General features: G+C 44.7%; 1 protein-coding gene across 2 annotated transcripts; it reads right to left on the bottom strand.

Moving 5' to 3' along the window:
• Positions 1 to 2,167: 2,167 nt before the first annotated feature.
• On the bottom strand, positions 2,168 to 19,425 carry HS3ST1 (heparan sulfate-glucosamine 3-sulfotransferase 1). 2 transcript variants are annotated; one of them, XM_039539146.1, is made up of 2 exons: positions 18,932 to 19,425; positions 2,168 to 5,232 (listed from the first exon to the last, which is right to left on the bottom strand). In XM_039539146.1, the coding sequence occupies exon 2, from the start codon at positions 5,102 to 5,104 to the stop codon at positions 4,157 to 4,159; it is 948 nt and encodes a 315-aa protein (XP_039395080.1). In that variant the 5' UTR covers positions 5,105 to 5,232; positions 18,932 to 19,425; the 3' UTR covers positions 2,168 to 4,156. The 2 variants fall into 2 exon arrangements, with proteins under 2 accessions (XP_039395080.1, XP_039395081.1); XM_039539147.1 differs by lacking the exon at positions 18,932 to 19,425 and adding an exon at positions 17,674 to 17,793.
• Between the last annotated feature and the right edge of the window lie 62 nt (positions 19,426 to 19,487).

The following is a 19,487-nucleotide window of genomic DNA, read 5'->3' as shown; positions in this document are numbered from 1 at the left end:
CATTTCTACTTTCAGTCACAGGGAGTGGTAAGGCTAATATATTAGATTATTTTAAGGTGCTGTATTTTATTTTGTACTTTCCAAGGAATGAGCACATACTTGGCTGAGAACCCCTGAAGAAATCAGTTCTCTAGAAAAATACCAGAGTGACTGTACTTTACAGCTACAACTGCAGAATTTTCAGAAAAGGAAGTAGCTGTATTGCTCAACATTTGAAAGGTGTTCATAGGAAATCCTTCCACTTAATAGAGCAAGCCAAATAACTCAAAACCTTGCCATGGCTAGTCACTTAACTATAAGTTTGAATTTGCTTCAGTCAAGTCTGTGTGCAGCTCTTTTGTTCATTTTTTGCAAATCTGTTTGCCAGTAGAAATTTTTGCAGCAATATATTTTTGGAAAGTGAATGATGATTTTGTAAATGTGACTATTCACACCAGAATCCCCAAGTGTTGTGCTTCAAAATGGGTGAGAACAGTAACATTTGACCTGCAGTCTGTATCCAGTGGTAGATAACGCAGGGGGTGACATGCTGCCAGAATTTAACAACTGATTCTTTCAAAACTGTTACACCTCAATGTGAAATACATATTACTGTCCAGATAAAATATACTCTTTCCTGACCATTGTTCTTAACAGCTGCAGCAGTGGTGGATCCTGTTCTCCATGGAGAACCCTCCATGAGGTCCCACAGTGAGAGAGAGAGAGGTAAGGTGTAGGGATGAATGTTGCCAAGTCTCACAAGGGAGAAAAAAAAAGTGGCACTGCCTCTCAAAACAAGCCCAACCCCTTTCAGGGCTTGCTTTGTAATGAAAGAGGTGCTCTGGAACAAATTAAGCACTGCACACACCAAAAGGGGCAAGAACAGTGAGAGATTTTCTTCCTCAGGTTTGGAAAGGAAAAAAGCTCAAATGTTTGCAACAGAGTTTAACCAGGGCAAAGGGGGGGGGGGGGAGCGGGAAATGACCCACACATCTCTGTCTTTCCAAAGTCAACAGCCCACACCAACTTTGCCAGGCCTTCCTCACCCTTCACACTGCAAAGCTTAGGTGAGGATGAGCGGGGTGAGCAGTAAGCTCCTCTAGCACGTGAAGGGACAGCCAGGCAGTGAGCGAAGGGCAGGGGATGGCACTAGGACAAAGCAGGGAGTGAGGCTGGGGACAGGGAGGTGGTGGCAGGAACCATTTGCTGGGTGACTGCCCCCCGCCAGTGGGACTCACCTCCTGCAGCGCAGGGGAATGGAAGAGGCTGGAGCAGCGGCATGTGTTCCAGTTGGTGGTTGTGGCTCTGAAGGGCAGCAGGCTCATGGACCCAAAGGTGGCTAGCTGGGCCCCTGTGTAACAGGCCGGGAGCACTCCATGCTGGCCGCTCTACTCCCCTTGCAGCACCCGGAGGGGCAGGGGCTGGCCAGGCCCCCCCCCATCCCACTTTCTGGCTAGATCCGCTGCTCTGCCACAGGTCTCAGGGCCTATCATGCCCTCCCAGCACCACCCCTGTCCCCTCACGGCACCCCTCCTCCCCAGAAATACAGCCAACCTCCATGCCCACAAGCCTAGCTGGGGAAGCCAGCCTGACAGCTGCAGGCAGTAGAGCCCCCAGGGAAGAGGGTGTCTGGCCAGGACAGAATCCTGCACTGTCCCCGGGGTCATCCTGACATTCCCTATTCAGGGGGTTCCCCTAGGGGCTGCAATGGGAAGGGGGGGAGGACCCTACCCACCACCCCATCCCCAGAGAAAGGGATCCCAGGGGACAAAAGACAGGTTCCTGCCACCACCTTCCTAGCCTCGCATGGTATGGCACATTGCCACCCTTACTTCTGCGGTGCTGCCAGCCGTGGTGCTGCCTTCGGAACTTGGTGACTGGAGAGCAGCAACTGCTGGCCAGGCACCCAGCTCTTAAGGCAGTGCTGCCGCCAGCAGCAGCACAAAACTAAGGGAAGGGTGCCTATTACAAAAAAGCCTGAACAAGCAACTTCCAAATAAAACAAGCCCCAAACCCCGTAGCCCTCAGATCGGTGACTGGCAGTTCAATCAGGCTGGTGATACTAAAAAATCCATTCAATCTAAATGCGCTGAGCAACTGACAAATTCTTAAGTGTTATGTAATCAGGTGCCAAATTCTAAATGTTGGTCTTCTAATGCTGACATTGTAAAATAAAAGACTGGTGGAATAAAGAAAATATCTTTTATTCAGTACAATATTGTCTCATTAAGTATTTTTTTCCAAATTTTTACTTAAAATAATTAAATCAATAAATTAAAAAAGCCTCTCTGAGGTTGAATCCAGCTTGGGCAAGTACACAAAGAATGGGGAGAGAAAAAAAGCAGCTACAAATCTTCATGCAAGCAACATTGTATGTGATGTTTGCATCCAGAAGATGGTACACAAGCAGCCATACCTGCCTAACACAGCCTGGTCCTGAACCACCCTCCATCTCACCATCAAAGGTTAATGTACACAAATTTAAGTCATATAAAGTATTTAATTATCTGTCCAAAATTCAATGAAAATTTGGTTTCATTGTGTCACTTGATCTGCATATTATAGATCTTGGGCCAGATCCCTCCATTACAATTGAAGAGCTTACATCTTAAGTACTATTTTGGACCTTGTCTATATGCAGGATTTGTTCTGATTTCAATAACTGATGGTCAATAATACATGAAAATTCTTCCTGTAGGCAAGGAAAGCCATTATTTGCACTGGACTCTCGGTTTCCAGGGGGGGGGGGGCATAAGAATTGCTGAAGTAGGGGCTAATCCCAATGTACAAAAGGCCTTAGAAGGGTAGCCTTGTAAATCATGAATGGAAGCTATGTGACCTCGATGTTCTTGAAAGGGAGAGGAGAGGAAGAAAGAGAAATCTGTGGGTCTGATTCTCATTTGCAATAAGGGCAGATCTACACTTAAAATGCTGCAGCTGCGCTTCAGATACTTATGCCAACAGGAGGGCTTCTCCTGTCAGCATAGGTACTCCATCTCCCTGAGAGGCTATGTTGACAGGAGAAGCTTTCCTGTCGACACAGCACAGTATATAGTGGGGATTTGGTCAGTTTTACTGCATCGCTCAGAGCTGTGGACTTTTTCCTAGTGTAGATCTAATTTCTTAGTGTAGAGTGGAAAGCAAAAAGCACCACTCTGGCAGCAAAAAGGGCCTTTAATATGGGTGCAAATGTAATTTACATTTACTTTTGGAACCTTTATATAGCCAGAGCAGTGTTCGGGAGGTCTTAACATAAATGAGAAGGCCATTAATTTCTAGAGGTTAATCCAACTAATGGCTCGTGAGTGGGTGTTGGTTTTCAGTGATTCTGAAGCAGAAATAGATGCTATAGAATTAAGAAACAATCATGAGCAACCTTTAAAATTTACCAATATTGCTTAAATCCTTCACTCCCATTTTTCAGTATAAAGAACATATACATAAACATACAGAAAATAAAGGAAGTTCCTAGGTTGACTGTATTTCTGCATCCAACAGCGGTTTTTATGAGCATGTATCCACAGAATCTTTTAAAATCTACCATGAAACTGGCGTTGTACTGCCAAAGAATTTCAGGGGCACCGGTTAAGAAATGAAATATGAAGGTAAGTACGGTAGTTGGTATGTCTGTTTACAGAATATTCCATTGTACCTGACATGTCATGTCCTAATAAGTATGTGAGGTATCACTTTAGTAAGAATTAATTGTATAAAGCAGTTTAGAGAACTTTGCTGCCCAGTGACATTTTAAATTTAAAGCCGCTAGTAAAAAACAACAAAAAGTGTAAAGTTCATGTGGTCATTCACAATAAAGAGAGAAAGTCCAGATACTATATTTCAAAGATTCAGATAATTCTGAAGGATTGTTTAAATGAATCTTATATATTAAACAGATGACACAATCTCAAGAAAAGCATCTTCTGCAGTGAAATATTTTAGTTCCTTCATATAGAGACATAATACACAATGTAACAACCATGAAAAACAATACAAAATGTCTTCAAATTTAACAAGTAGAAAAATATAACTAGTTTATATGGCAATTGTGAAACTAATACTGTACAGAAGTATTTATGGATTTTACAAATAAATTATAGCTTAAATGCCCTTTTTTAATATAATTTCTAAGCGTACACTGAAACTTAGGCTCTGAAGCTTATCAATAACTTAACACAAATTAGTGCCAGTCAAATGTTCTGCCAACAAGCTCAAAGAATTTCCTATTAGGTTCATGAAAATATTCATACAGTTTATCAAGTAAATGAGAATCTACATGAGGGTGTGCTCTTCCTTTTGACTCATGTAAACAACGTTCCCTACCACTATCCCTTAGGCAATAGAAGCCTTTAGTTTTATTGAAGTAAAAGTTTGAAGCATTTATTTGAGGTGACAGCCTTAGAAACCTCTCTACCTTCTCTATTTCTGGGAAAGGATCTTTGATTAGTTTATCCCCATCTACAATGTGAATGCGATCAAGAGGAAAATACTTCAACCAGTTTTGCATGTGAAAGAAATATAAGCTTCTGTTTATTGCCTTGTAGTCCACGTTGAGTTCACCATCTTTAATCAGGAATTCTTCAATGGATGGATACGGCTTGTGCTTTTGTACATGATTATAGAACACTTGGGTGTAATCAGATAGTACTCTCTCACTGGGGTCTCTCAAAATCAGGAGTAGTCTCATTGACTGGTTCATGTTATAAACTCTTTCAGGCACTTTGGACGAAGTGAAATAGGCTGGGGTTTTTTCCACTGTGATCTGATGGGGATAAGAAAATGGCATTTGATTCATATACCACTGCAATCCATTTCCATAATGATCCTCCCAGTCAAAGAAATGGACTTCACTTTCTGCTGCTGCAATATCTGGATGGAGACTCAACATCTCTAATAAGGCTCTTGTTCCACCTTTTCTTACTCCAATAATGATAGTTTGTGGTAGCTGCTGGCAAGATCCGTTAAAATGAATGTTTCCTTTGAAGTCATTTTTGAGAACTGTTTTCTTTAAAAGCTCTTTCTGAACAGATTGAGAAGTGGCCTCAGCCTTAGAAATTACAGCTGGTCTGGAAGGCACTATATGAGGTTGAACAATAAGCAGCAAAGCTCCTAGTAGAAGAGCTGCCATGGCAGAAGTTCTTAATCTGGTTTCACTCAACCAGGTAACGGGGCATGGATTGATTTCCACATAGAACAGTCTTGAAAAGTTGTGTTCCTTTTGCTGACTAAGCACGTATTTTTCAAGTAGAGCAGTCACTAGGGAGAAAAGAGAAACATGTTAATATATACTCATATATCACTGCTAAAAGCTACATTGTTATATTAAATATCATCTTGGTTTCTGCAATGTATCAAACTTTCTATTTCTCCCAAGGGTAGACTCCAACATCACAGGATGATATTAAACTTTCAAAGACAAGTAAATATAAGAACTGCATGAGAAAAAGTCTTCCTGCCATTTGGAGACAGAAACATTATAAAGTTTTCTCTTTACTCTAATATCTAAGATGCCTTTAAAGTGAGATAATTTCTCATTTATGTACATGACTTCAATGGGTTTGACTGGTATAACATGAAAATTTAATATGATTAACTACAAGTGTGAGAAATACCTTGAAACCAAACCCAGGAAGATAAAGAATAGGCCTGGGCCGGAACATCCCTGCTCCAGTTTTTGGCCCTTTAAAGATGTGAATTCTGGGAATTGTAGTCCCTTGAGCGGTCAGGTGACTGTAGCCTGGCAGCAGAGCCTGCTGGGGGGAAGTCAGGCTATTTAAAAAAAAAAAAAAAGCTGCCTATAATAGCAGGAGAGTTAGAGGGAGTATGGTATCTTACTATGGGGACGCCTGAGAATGGACTGGGACAAGACCTGAGTGGGAAATCACTTGGGGAAAAAGGGAAGTAGTGGGATTTAAGTGAAGTTGACATCCAGTGCACATAGGTTCCCTGGGCTGGAGGCTGGAATAGAGTGGGCTCCCTTATGGTGCTATCAACAGAAGGTGGCAAACCCCTGCAATGATGGGGAAGAGGAAGATGTGCCCTGAGTTAAAAAACTAAGAGTTATGTATGGATTGTTTGAAGCTCTTCTATGCTCTAGAATGGGAGGCATTTGATTTTCCCTGAGGGCTAGATGATAAACACACTAACTCTTCTGACCAGGCAGAGGAGAAACTGAAGTAAATCTGGAAAACAGATGCAACCTCATCCTAGAACGAGGTAAGATGACTATTACAAATGTATTATAGATTATAGCACACTATGCTTTTGAGTTTTGGAGCTTATCTTCTTGTGATTGCGCATGTTACATTAACTCTGAATGTTTCTGCAAAATGTTGAACAAGTATTGGTGATGATAATTAGTCCCAGTTAAATGCTGGAACACACCTCATGGATATTACTGTCACTTCATGAGGTGATTAGCAAAGCCCACAGACACATTATGGTATATCAAGTTAATTTTCAGCAAGATGTACTGATTCTATAAGAAGATTTTAAATACTCCAGTTAAGAATTAATACTCTTAAGAATCAGGATGGGTTGTTTACAAGCTGTTATTAAGTTGCATTTTAATTTAAGAAAATATGATCCTATCTTTTGGTGCCCATTGTGATTCATTTTAGACACTGGTTGGCCTGTTCTGTCATGTCAGATTTAGTGTGAAAATGCCAGTTATGCCAGTTAATTATCTTTTGAGCTAGCCACAGGTGGTGTCTATACCAGGATGGTCTACTGAAATTTCCCACCGTTCTAAACAGAATGGGCTAGTATAGACAAGGCTCCAGAGAGCTACCAGTGTTGTCTATCCCTAGTCAGAGTTTAAAGCCACAAGGAGAAAGCATCTGATTGCTGTGACTTGCTAGGGTAGCGAAATGCTAAGGTTAAGCATGGGACAGCCCAGACTGAACAGCCGAAAAAGCTAGAGCTCTGAGCTAAACGTCACCTGCCTGAAAGATTGGGGCTAGGCACTGGAAATGCTTCAAAGCCTGAAAAGACATTCCAGTGACGACTTCACAATAAGTCAATTCTCTGAAACAAGAACGAGTGATAGTTTCTGGTTAATAAAGGGCTTTTCAAAGTGCTTTCCTTGTATTTACAAAGGGCTTGACTGCACCCCAAATGGGGGAGGTTTGCTTTCTTCAGTTGTTGCTAATGGTTACCTGAGCTTTACATCTCCTCTTGGTGGCTTCAACAATGGTTACAATTAAGCTATACATACTGCTAGGAAGTTGCGGGAGGGGGTGCAGGGACCCAGAACTGGTATAGAAGCATGGAAACCATTCCTCTTGCAGGTTGAGAGCAGAGTCATGACCTGTCCTATGGAGGAGGGGGAACCACAGTCTTTCTTGTGATGTATCACTCAAAAATATGATATAGGGAAACTGTAAGCTTTCTTTCCCTCTTTGCCCGATCATAGGTTTTATCAGGCAGCAATGTGGCTTTGTGTCCTTAATCTTTCTTTTATTCTCCTCCCTGCCCACACACACACGCAGTTCTTGCCATACCTGTAACCCTCTTATTAACTCACAAAACTATATCAATAAATATAAACCAGCTAAGAAATAATACAAAAAATATGGCACCCATTGATGGGGGTATACCATAGGGATTCCGCTATAGATAGCATAATTCATTCAGGATGTCTAGCATGCAGTTAACTCCACATTTAGTTGCAATGTGAGCAAACATTGCAGCAACAACCTGCCTAGGTGGGAGGCTGCTGGTCAGAATATTAAAACAACAAAATATCAAATCTTGATTGATTGAGGTAATTAAGGGAACAGCCACTTATTCCACGGTAGTATGTTTTAAGCGAGCAAGCTCCATAAATAGTAAGCCTGAGTTTTCCTGTTGACCCCCTCAAACAGTAGCTCACCCTTTTTTCCTGCTGAACGCCTATTATTTTCCAGTAAGTTATGCTAACATTAAAGAGGCTGATTGAGCAAGCCCATACTCATGTGTAGTCACATGAAAGTAAACTAGGTTACCAGTAAACCAATAATTATCACTTGAACTATTATTAGCAAACTTTAATGAAACAAACTGACTTTATTTTCTTATGAACTATGCCTACCCAGTAAAAGCTGTGTTATCCGGCACGTTTTCAACCAGAAAGCTCTATTAACCAGCATTTTTTATATCTCCAAATACAAATCTTCAGTCTAGTAGCCGGGACTAGTATACTGCCCAGAAGATTATGCAATTGCATTCTGTACTCTAATTTTATGCAAAAGAAGCAGAAGATATGTAAGCAAGCTGATATCAGGGATTTATTCAAAAAAGCAGCTTCCAGGGTGTGTCATAGGGTCATTACAGATTCAGACCAATCTCCTACACCTTCTACATCTACAATGATAATTGATGTTGATAATGATGACCCTAAGGCACTGCAAGATCCTGATGTGCCTTCTGAATCAAAAATTCAATTATGTTCAGTATAGTTTGTTGTGGACCCAGCTTGATGACCTGGACTTTGCCGACGACCTTGCACTCCTTTCACACAGTAAACAGCAGATGCAAGAGAAGACCAACGTAGTAGCAGCCACGTCATCACAGGTTGGCCTCAACATCCACAAGGACAAGACCAAGATCCTTAGGATCAATTCCATCCACTGAATGGACGCCCCTGGAAGAAGTACAGTCCTTCACCTACCTAGGTAGCATCATCGACCAGCAGGGTGGCACAGACATCAAAGTAACAGCCTTCTTACAGCTCAAGAACATCTGGAGCTCCAGAGAGCTGTCTTTGGCAATAAAGATTCGACTGTTCAACTCCAACGTGAAATCAGTCCTACTGTATGGAGCTGAAACCTGGAGGACAACCAAAACAACCACCAGGAAGATCCAGACCTTCATTAATAGCTGCCTCAGAAGGATTCTCCAGATCCGCTGGCCAGACACCATCAGTAACATCCACCTCTTGGAGCCAGCAGAGGAAGAAATTAGAAGGAGAAGGTGGGGCTCAGCCAACCAACATCACCAGACAGGCACTCAGGTTGATAGCAAAAATGGGCTATACCTGGAACCAGCTAGAGCGAATGGCCCAGGATAGAAGACTCTGGAGATCTGTGGTTGGCGGCCCATACCCCGGTTGGGGTGACGGGCATGAATGAATGAATGATAGTTTGTGTTAAGTATATTATTAGTGATCTAGGTGTACACCACGCGCTGCCCACAGTGATATGTAGTTTCATAAGATAAAGTTTTCTATACAGTAGGTTATGGGTATACACCTAAGTGCTTCAAGAAACCAGCCACCCTGCTGTGCAGTGCTACTACTGGATTGGTGAGTACCTGTATACTATTTTATACCTCATTCACTGTATTGTATTCTAAATTCTTGGAAAATTGGTATTCCATCAGTAAGTATAACTCTTAGTTAACTTAATTTTTTGAGTAACCAGCACCCCCAATCCACACAACATATCGGATAACTGTAAATAGTGAATAAAAACAGAACCATCAACTGGCTGAAAGGATTGTTTCATGCCAGTCATGCCATTTTTTTTTTTTACCCAAGTCCTTTTACCTAGGAAGGGTATGTCATAGGAATGGTTTTGGGGGAATGGAGCATACAGCGAAGAGACCCTATGCTGCTACATTCTTGGAGTAACGTAATGTAGCATTAGGCCCATGCAGAATTAAATGTGCGGTATTATTCTGGCAAGCTGACCAGGTGGACCCTTGAGCCTCTGAGGAGCTCCAGTGACTTCTCTTGTCTCTTCTTTTCTTTACTTGAAACACTTGTTTCAGATATTAAACAGAATTGTATCATGAGACCTCATAGGAATTTTCCCATAATGTCAATCCATCTGATTCTTGCATTGCTTTTTTAAAAAAAACTATTTGTAGTATTTCTCCTCTTTGCACATGTTCAATTAACAATGTCCTCAGCTGTGCAGTTCAAAATATATTCCTTTTTGATTACTGAATACACCTCTACCCCGATATAACGTGACCCGATATAAGGCGGGTTCGCATACAACACGGTAAAGCTCTGACATGCTGCTCTGAGCAGTGTGTTAAGGGTGCCAGGCCAGGCAGGGGCTGAGGGGTTCGATAAGGGGCAGAGGGTCTCGGGGGCGGTCAGGGACTCCCCCCTTGGGTCTGGGGGGCCTGCAGTCCCAGAGTGGCCCGGGGGATTAGCGGGGGGGTCAGAAGCAGCCCGCTCTGCTTCCCTCATCCCGGCCCCAGCCGTGTTGCTCAGGGAAGGGGGCTTGGGGTAAAGGATCCCCCCTCCCCCCCCCCCCGCACTCACCAGCAGCGGCGGAAGCAGAGCAGCCCGGCCCCAGCCCGCTCCATTCCACCAGCTCCCGCTTTCCGCAGCACTCCGCTTTCCGCCGCAGGTGAGTACGGGGGGCATCCTTTCCCCAAGCTCCCTGCACTCACCTGTCGTGGGAAGCGGAGCACCGTGGCTGGGAGGTGGCAGAGTGGAGTGGACTAGGTCCGCGTCGCTCTGCTTCCCACTGCCAGTGAGTGCGGAGGGCGTCCTTTCCCCAACCTCCCCGCACTCACTGGCGGCGGGAAGCGGAGCAGCCCAGCCCCAGCCAGCTCCCAGCCATGGTGCTCCGCTTCCCGCCGCAGGTGAGTGCAGGACCTTTCCCCAGCCGCTCCCCAGCGACACGGCTGGGGCCAGGGCAAGGAAAGCGGAGCGGGCTGGGGCCGCGTCGCTCCACTTCCCTCCGCAGGGGCATCCTTTCCCCAACCTCCCCGCACTTATCGACAGTGGGAAGCGGAGCACCACAGCTGGGAGCTGGCAGAGTGGAGCGGGCTGGGGCCGGGCTGCTCCGCTTCCTGCCACTGCCGGTGAGTGCCTGTCGGGGGGCGGGGGTGGATAGGCTTCGCAGCAGTTAGGGGACGGGGGTTTGGGTAGAGGGTGGTGTCCTGGGGGTGATTAGGGATGGGGGTCTCTGGAGGGGGAGGTCAGGGAACGAGGGGGGGGGGGCAAAGCAAGTTTGATATAACGTGGTCTCACCTATAACGTGGTGAGATTTTTTTGTCTCCCAAGGACTGCGTTATATCAGGGTAGAGGTGTAATTTGTGTTTCTGTTTTTTAAATGCACTCATTATGTTAATACTTTATGATTTGACCGTTATTGGGTCACTTATTTTTGTTGTGCTGCAGTAACACCACAATATTAGGTGAAAGTTCATGCTGTCATATGGGTGTAATTCGTAAAGTGTAAAAAAAAAAAAGCTGAAAATTGCTGAGAATTTAAAAATTGGACAGTAACAAACCAGGAATCCCAGTGATGATTGAACCTGCTGATATTCTAAACAAAAAGAGCTCTCAGCCATTCTTGTAACTGTTTCCATCACTTCACACTAGCTCTACAGACATTCCAAGCTTCAGTGTCAATCTTGGAATCTTATATCAATGATGGACAGTAGCACTTGTTTTATTAAATTTAGATGGAATATTATGCACCTTTGTTGTATGGGCAAAGTGATATCCATAAAAAAAACTGCATATACATTTGTTTGTTACTTCAGCTTTCTTCTCTTATGCCCTCCTCAGGTGGATATCAGCCAAATTACTAATGTGTATATTAGGATTGCAGCAGTTTATATAAAAATAAGGATGTTAACATACACTATATAGCTTTGCAATTTGCAAACCTGAGAAATGTTTTGGCAAGAATAAGCTCTTGAAGGTAAGCTTAACAGCTACTCTGCCAAATTACTTTCCTGCTTCAAGAATTTCTTTCACTGTTTCCACAAGTCATTTAGAGCACACATGACTTCACAGAATGACTATGCATTCCAGATTAATACAAAAATTTAACTGACAGTATCATTAGTATTGTATCTGCTCCATGTAAATCAGTGAGTTGGTGCGAGAAATACAGTTACTGTTAAATGGTGCTCTGAGGATTATACCTAGATGTTTTAAATTTTGAATTGCTTTTTCTTAATCTCTTCTGCAATTTTCTCAGATTAATTAGCAAAACAGTGGTCACATTATTTATTCAATAAGATTCATTGTGGAACAATCAAATCAGTCTTCACAGTTATCATTAACTTTGAAAAAGATTTTAGCTCAGAAATAAATGGACAACTTTTTTTCATTGTAAATGTAACTAGGAAAGAAGTGAGAGCTGTCATAATCACTGAATTGCATTGAGGTTTTTTTTAAAGCACATCTGTCTCTATCTATGGTACTTATATGGTCTCATTACCAGAGTATCTGAGTGCTTCACAATCTTTAATAACTCAAGGGGCAATTTTAACAAGACCTGATTTGAACTAACTTCATTTTAATGTAGATATTAAATACTGTTTAAGACAAAATTTTGGTCAGTATCAGTCACTTCACTTCTCATGTGGGAAAATGAGAAACTGAGAAGATATAGGCTGGGACTTTGAAAGAAGCCTAAGAAATTTAGGTGTCCAGCTCAATTTAAATTCAATGAGTCAGCAGTTTAACTCTTGAAAATCCTACCACAGTGACTTGTAAGTCAGTAGCAGAGCTTGAAACAGAAGTCAGGTCTCCTGACTCCCAGTTCTATGCAATTCTTTTAATAAAACAAAACAAAACACACCAACGATTCAGTATCTGTACTTAGAACCATGCCCCCTTAAGAACATAGAAGACCATTCTTAAACTAGGCACATACACAATTCTAAATATAATAAGATTTTAATAATTATGTGAATCCAAAAATGCTTCTCAGACCTCACCAATAGAAACTGCAAGAGAAAGACTCATTGTTGCACCATAGTAGTCTTATACAGATGACATAATTTGTAGTGGTGCAAAAATTATGAACTCCCTGTGGTTCTGTCTATACTAGACTTTTTCCCCTGACATATCCCGCTTCTGCATCTATGCCAGCGGCAGCCTTTCTGTAGGCCAGCCTCTGATATTTAAACAACAGTTTATCCCAACGCTGCTCTGAACAGGTCTAGATGATGCTGTGGCTAAAAGGCCAACAGCTGCCAGAACATTGCCTGTGCTAGGTGGTTGGAAGGAAACAAAGGGAAAAAAAAGACTAGTGCAGACAAGGTATCTGGGCCTTACCCCTCAGGGTGCTCAGTATCTTCAGTTCCCCAGCCTGAGATGTTCTCAGCACCATATAAGATCAGTCTCTTAATTACATTCTGCCCTTTATTACACTTGTACAACCTAGGTCCCAGATGGTCTTCTCTTGTATGAAAATCCAAAGGAGTGGGGCAAGACATTTTTGTGAGGAAATCTCCATGAAGAGCTCCATTGGAGCCACCTGACCAACTATGGCTGCTGCAAAGATGCTGATAGGAAGGGGGAACTGCTATATTAACTCCTTCACATATCTTTCATGTGGCCAGAGAGATGAATTCCTTCTGTGACTCACCTGCCTCTCCCATCCTTAACCCACAAACACACACAGCTCTAGGTCCTGCAGTGAAGAATATATGATGCTGCAAAGGCATCTGAGTCTCCTATTCTCCCCCACATTCTTCCTTGTAGGGAGAGTTGCACCTGAGGGACCTCTCAGTGCAGCCAACTAAAGGGGCACAATCTGGTGCAAGAGATGGGCCTGAATGAAAATGCCAGATTTGAATGCTTCTTCTAGAGGTTAGGCTCATCTCTAATGCAAATTCCTTACCTCCAGAAGGAGACCAGAGCTGGCACCCCCCAGGAGAGTCTCAGGCTTTCCAAAGCAGCTGGATATTTGCACACAGTAAGCTGACCAGAACTTAGACTTCAACGCACCCTGGATGCCAGACTTCTTGTAATGAATTGTGCTCTTGAACTCTACTGTGGAGTATATCACCTGGCATTGTCATTTAAAAAGGTTTGAAACTATCCAGGCTGCACAATCCTTAAATGTAATAGACTGGCTTATTTGTACTGAGACTATGTCCAGCTGAACCAATGTAAACTTTGCAGTACTAGTTCTCTGGAACACAAGCAATTTTTTTAAACCAATTAAAAGTAGCCTTTACAAACAGATTGTGTAAGATAGTTCTGGTTAAAAATGAGCTAGACTTGTCTGAGTATTTTTGAAGAATTTCAAGGATAAGTTCTCTACAGTATGAACACATCTCTTCTACAAAGAAAATGAATGTCTGACTTTATATGTTCTCTCTATTTTGTTTGTTATATGCTGGATTCAAAACACTTTAGCTAGCATTTTGGGACTAGTTATAAGAAAACTCCCCAATATATCTGCAGGACTTCTAGCAGAAACTGCCATGAGTACTGAAATGGGAGCTCTTAAAGTGCAAAGAAGCAAATATTTTAAGTTGGCTAATAGCTGTCTTATAAAACATTTTTGTTTCTTCATAGGAAACACTTTTCCTGTAATAGTTCCCGCTACAGGAAAACTTTTTCCATGCCCTCCTCAGGAAGAGATTCATCCCATGCCTTCTCTCTTTGCTGGTTCTAAATCCATAAGAATATTTTCTCTGAATTTTTTTACTTGAAAAACAATGTAATATAGCTTTTAAGTAATACATGGCAATAAAACATTCAAATTCTAGTTTTCTACTGTAATTACCTGGAAGTGTCTGTGTTTGCAATAAATTGTACAAAGATGAGAGTATATTAAAAGAAACAGTACTGTACACTGCTTGAGCTACTGAGAAATCTCTGGGGCATAAACTATTGATTACCTCTTGTAATACAAGACAAATGCCCATCTGTGTCTCAGTAGGAGAGGGGAAAACTTGGAGCAAAATAAATTCTCTTAATCCTCTACTATATTGGGTACTTGCCAAAATCTATGATTTTTTGAAAACTACTGCACCACTAATGGCACTACTTTTGTATTAGAACAAAAAAGAGTCTCTAACTCCTATAGCTAATGTGATACAATGGGAAGTCTAGTCTAGTCTAGTTTTCAGTATGGTTGGAATGGAATAAAGTTGAGCAGGAAAATGCCTTTTGTCAGAAAGCCTTGAGAGTTATGAGCTTAATTTAAATATATATTTGACTTCACAATTACAGAAATCTCTAAACATGTATGTAAATTTGCATGTTAAGGAATCCTGACTTGGTGTTTGGCTGAAGTTTTACTATATTTCTGCACTCACAATGCTAAATACAATTTGTACAAATTAGTTTGATCATGATGAACATTAGTCTATACTTTTCTAAAGAATGGCTTAGTTTCAGTGTGAGCAATGAAGTAGGAGAAGTTAAAATAGATTAGTGATATAACATCCTTTTGTAGATTTCCTTCCCCCTTCTTCCCTTTAAGGCCAGAAGAGATCAGTCTGATCTTTCATGCAAAGGAATAAGCCAAATCTTTACAGTGGTAAAGAGATGGCAAACACTTCATGTGGCTTGAAGGAAAATAGGACACTGGAGATGGAGCTTTTTTACATTATGTGCTAAGATTAAATATCCCACGCATCCCAAAATAATCTATATTGTGTCTCAAGCCAACATTTAATTTTTTTCCTAAAGAGGAAGAGTTAATCCACTGCATCATCTAGCCTTCAAAAACACACAAACGTCTATCTCAGAGTGTACAAGACAACATGATTTTTCCCCTTAAGTAAAATAGTTGGTTTTCTAATGCAGAAACAAAAAAGAGGAGAAAAACACAAAACAGGCTCACAAATGTCAGAGCTTTAACTGTCCATTACTTGCTATTGCATCAGAAACAACTGCAAGACAGTTACAAGCCTTCCCTGTTCCAAAATCCCACCCTCATTTTGTATTTTGAAATAAACTTTAAATAAAACTATCCTTTTTTGCATTCCCTCCCATCATGTAGTTTCTCACCTTGATTTGTAATTGCAGGCCCTGTTTCTGCTAATAGTCTATTATATAGAAAAATCCAACCTTCTTTCAATTCATCTTCCAAGCTGACTTCTACTCCTTCATGCCTGGCCCTGTGGTAACTAAGGGCTTTGCTTCAAGATCAGAGCAGAATGATCTGCCATACTTGGCTAAACCAGTCAGTACACTAGGCACTGGCTTCTGGAAGGAACAATCCTGCATTGGCTCTTGAAAGAAGACAAGATGAGCCAGCAGGTATCTTCCATCTCTCACTCTCTGGAAGTATGACTAATGCAGGGGGTAAGAGTACAACCAGTGAGATGCCCTCTTTGTATAGATAGTTGGGTAAACTATAAGGAGCTTTTTTCCAGTATCTGAATCATGGCAACTTTAGAGACAAATATTGCTATGTTAAGTTGGTGCAAATCCACTGCAGTCAATGGAATTACTCCAAATTTACATTTGTGTAACACACCGTTGTTTGGCACTGACCTACCTGAAAAGAAAAATTAATTCTACAGCTGCAGGCATATTAATGTCAAAAGAACAGATACAACAGTGTTCTAAATACAGGGGGTGCAACATTGAATCTGAAGTCAGGAATACTAACTGCATTTACCCAAAATGCTGTATAATTTCAAGGGAAGTAGAACACATTCTTGTTTTAAAAGTTTAAGAAAAGCAGGAATAAGATCTATTCAAGAAAAGTAGATCTTATTCCACTAAGCTTAGGAGCTCCTAACGCTGGTAAAAGCACTAGCGCAATTTATTTATATGCACTGCATTAAACATTACCCCCAAATGGCACATTTCCTTTCCATTAGGCTACGCTGTGAAATAACTGGGGAGCATACACTGCAAGCGATCTCACTGGATTTGTGCAATGAACTGAGCAATTTCTGCTGTCTTTACGTAGGAATAATGAGGAGCACAGCTGGATTCCTGCTGACCACTGCAGCGATCTCAAATGCTTCAAAGCTGGTATATACAAAGTCTGGGAGGATTAAATTAATAGGACTTCATAGTTCTCTCTCCCTGTGTTTCCTAAAAAGAAAGGGGCACAAGGTTTGGATAAAGATAACCTCAAACTATTCCACTACAGGGAGAGCAGGGGGAGAGAGAGTGTGTAAGTAAAAAAAAAAAGAGAGAGAGAGAGAGATCAGCTTGGTTATATTTCTCAGCTAAGTGTCTACTACTGTTTCTAATGGCACAAAGATTTGCCAAGTTGCACCCTGCTCAGGAGTGGATTTCTTGTCTGGGTGAGTGGTAAGGGGTGTGTGCAGCACACCTTTAGAGAAGGCTTATAAAAGCATCTTCCTCTGAGTGATTGTTTTGTGCAGTATCTCTCCCTAAGACCTTTATAGTCCCTCAATTTTGAAGTTGCATCCAGGCATTTTGTGGCAGCTTAATTCTGTCCCCTATATACTAGAAGGCAACAATTCACCTCCTTCCCAAAAAGCCAAGGCCAGATTTAATAATAATTAGCTGCCCCTTCAATCCCCGCAAACTCTCATCCAATCCTGGGCGATCAGATCTGTAGCTTGCTCTGTACTACGTGGATCCATTTCGGTTATATGACGCTCAGCAGGTGAGTCGATGCGAGGAGGAACAGGAAACTATTCTGCTGCTCACTACAACGCCGCGCTCAGTTATTCTGCTTTCTCCACCCGTGTAGCTCCCCGGCGCCCGATGGCGAGGGTCCGGCTTTGTACCCCGGTGTCACTAAGCTGGCCACAAGGGAAAACACCTGCCGCCTTCCCACAAACAGCCCCGGCCAAAACCTAGCGTGACTTGCAAACCCCAGCCGGCCAAGCGCTTCCTCCTTTCTTCCCCGTTCCCCGCTGGGAAAGAGGACGGGCGCAGCGTGGCCAGCTGGGGTGGGAGAGCCTGGAGCCTCCCGAAGGGACCCGCATGGCCGGAGGAGACCCAGATAAAAACCAGCCGCCGCTCCGGTGCTCACCCCCTCCCCTGCCCAGCGCAGCGCATACCTGGATCCAGTCTCCGTGCAGGGCCGGGCTCGCCCCCAGGGCGTCCTGCGTGGCGGGGGAGCTGCGCTCAGCGAACCTGCTGGTGCCAGGTGCGGGACTGAAATCCCGCCGCTCAGACACCTACCAAAGGGCGAGTCCCCGCCCCGTGCCCGGTCCCGGCCGCCCCCCGGGAGCGCTGCAGAGCCTGATCGCACTCGCTCACCTGGGCAAAGTCTGCCTGAGTCAGAGCCGACATCGGACCCCTGCCGCCCAGTGCGCGGCCCCTGCGCCTCAACCCCGCCCACGTTACCCCAAAACCTCCGCGCTAAGGCGCCTCGCCGCGCACTCCTCAACCGTCACCCCCTCTCCCCGCACCCCCGTTTCCAACTCAACCACGAACCTCTAGTGCATCCTTCATGCCCTGCCCCACACTATCAGCCCACCGAACCCCAGCTTCAACTCACCACCCAGACTTCACCCCCTACGCACCCATGTGCCCCACCCGCCCTCTCCAGCGACCCCCCAACTTCACTCCCCAAATAGCAATTCCCACTATAGCCACCAACGTGCTCCTAAACCTCCTCCTGCAAGCGAGCCCCCCAGCCTCACTCCCCGTGTACCGCCCCAAACCAACCTCAATTCACCCTGCGTGCCCCCCAGCCTCACTCCCCGTGTACCGCCCCACACCAACCTCAATTCACCCTGCGTGTCCCCCATCCTAACTCCCACCTGCCGCCCCAAACCAACCCCAATACACCCCGCGTGTTCCCCAGCCTCACTCCCCGTGTACCGCCCCAAACCAACCTCAATTCACCCTGCGTGTCCCCCATCCTAACTCCCACCTGCCGCCCCAAACCAACCCCAATACACCCCGCGTGCCCCCAACCTCACTCTCGCCTGCTACCCCAAACAAACCCCAATACACCCTGCGTGCCCCAACCTCTCTCTCGCCTGCTACCCCAAACCCCAATACACCCCGCCTGCCCCCCAACCTAACTCCCACCTGCCACCCCAAACCAACATAATACACCCCGCCTGTCCCCAACCTCATCCCCGTGTACCGCCCCAAACACACCCCAATACATCTCGCGTGTCCCCCATCCTCACTCCCACCTGCCGCCCCAAACACACCCCAATACATCCCGCGTGTCCCCCATCCTCACTCCCACCTGCCACCCCAAACCAACCCAATACACCCCGCCTGCCCCCCAACCTCACTCCCCGTGCACCACCCAAGCAACAAGCCCCGATCCGCCCCGCAGAGGAGCCCCTCGCTCACCCGCCTGTCGCCGAGCCGTCGGCCGGGCTCCTGCAGCTGGGGCCGCCCCGCTGTGCCATGAACAGAGACGCCGGGGTAGGAAGCAGCTGCGCGGGCAGGAGGCGCCCGGCTGGCTGCAGAGCGGAGCGAGGGACTGGGCGCGCTGGCTGCCGCCGCTGCAGCCCCAGCGTGACAGGCAGAGCAGGCGAGAGGCTGCGCCGATCCCCGCGGAGGAGGGAAGCCTGGGAGCGAGCGCCCGCTGCTGCCAGCCTGGCTCAGGTGCAAACCTAGAACTCGGCTCCCCGCCGCCGGCTCCGAGCGCCAAGTCCGAGCCCTGCGGGAAGGGGAGGCGGGGCCGGTCTCTGCGGCTCAGCACAGTGGGAGGGGACGGGGAGCCCCTACCGGCCGCCCTGCCCTGCCCTGTGCAGACGGCAAAGCCACCGGGAGGGCGGAGCTCGGGGCGAGCTCAGCTCTGGGGCGTGACACCTGGACAGCTGCACGCTCCTCCCCATGCCCCGGCACGGGACTCGGGGGCTGGCGCTAACTCGGTTTCACCCCACGCCTGTTCGGCGCCAGA

The sequence above is a fragment of the Mauremys reevesii genome, linkage group 5 (assembly GCF_016161935.1).
Source record: "Mauremys reevesii isolate NIE-2019 linkage group 5, ASM1616193v1, whole genome shotgun sequence".
Classification (NCBI taxonomy): Eukaryota; Metazoa; Chordata; order Testudines; family Geoemydidae; genus Mauremys; species Mauremys reevesii.
The sequence above is the reverse complement of the archived record's forward strand: the minus strand, read 5'-3'. Positions and strand labels throughout refer to the sequence as shown.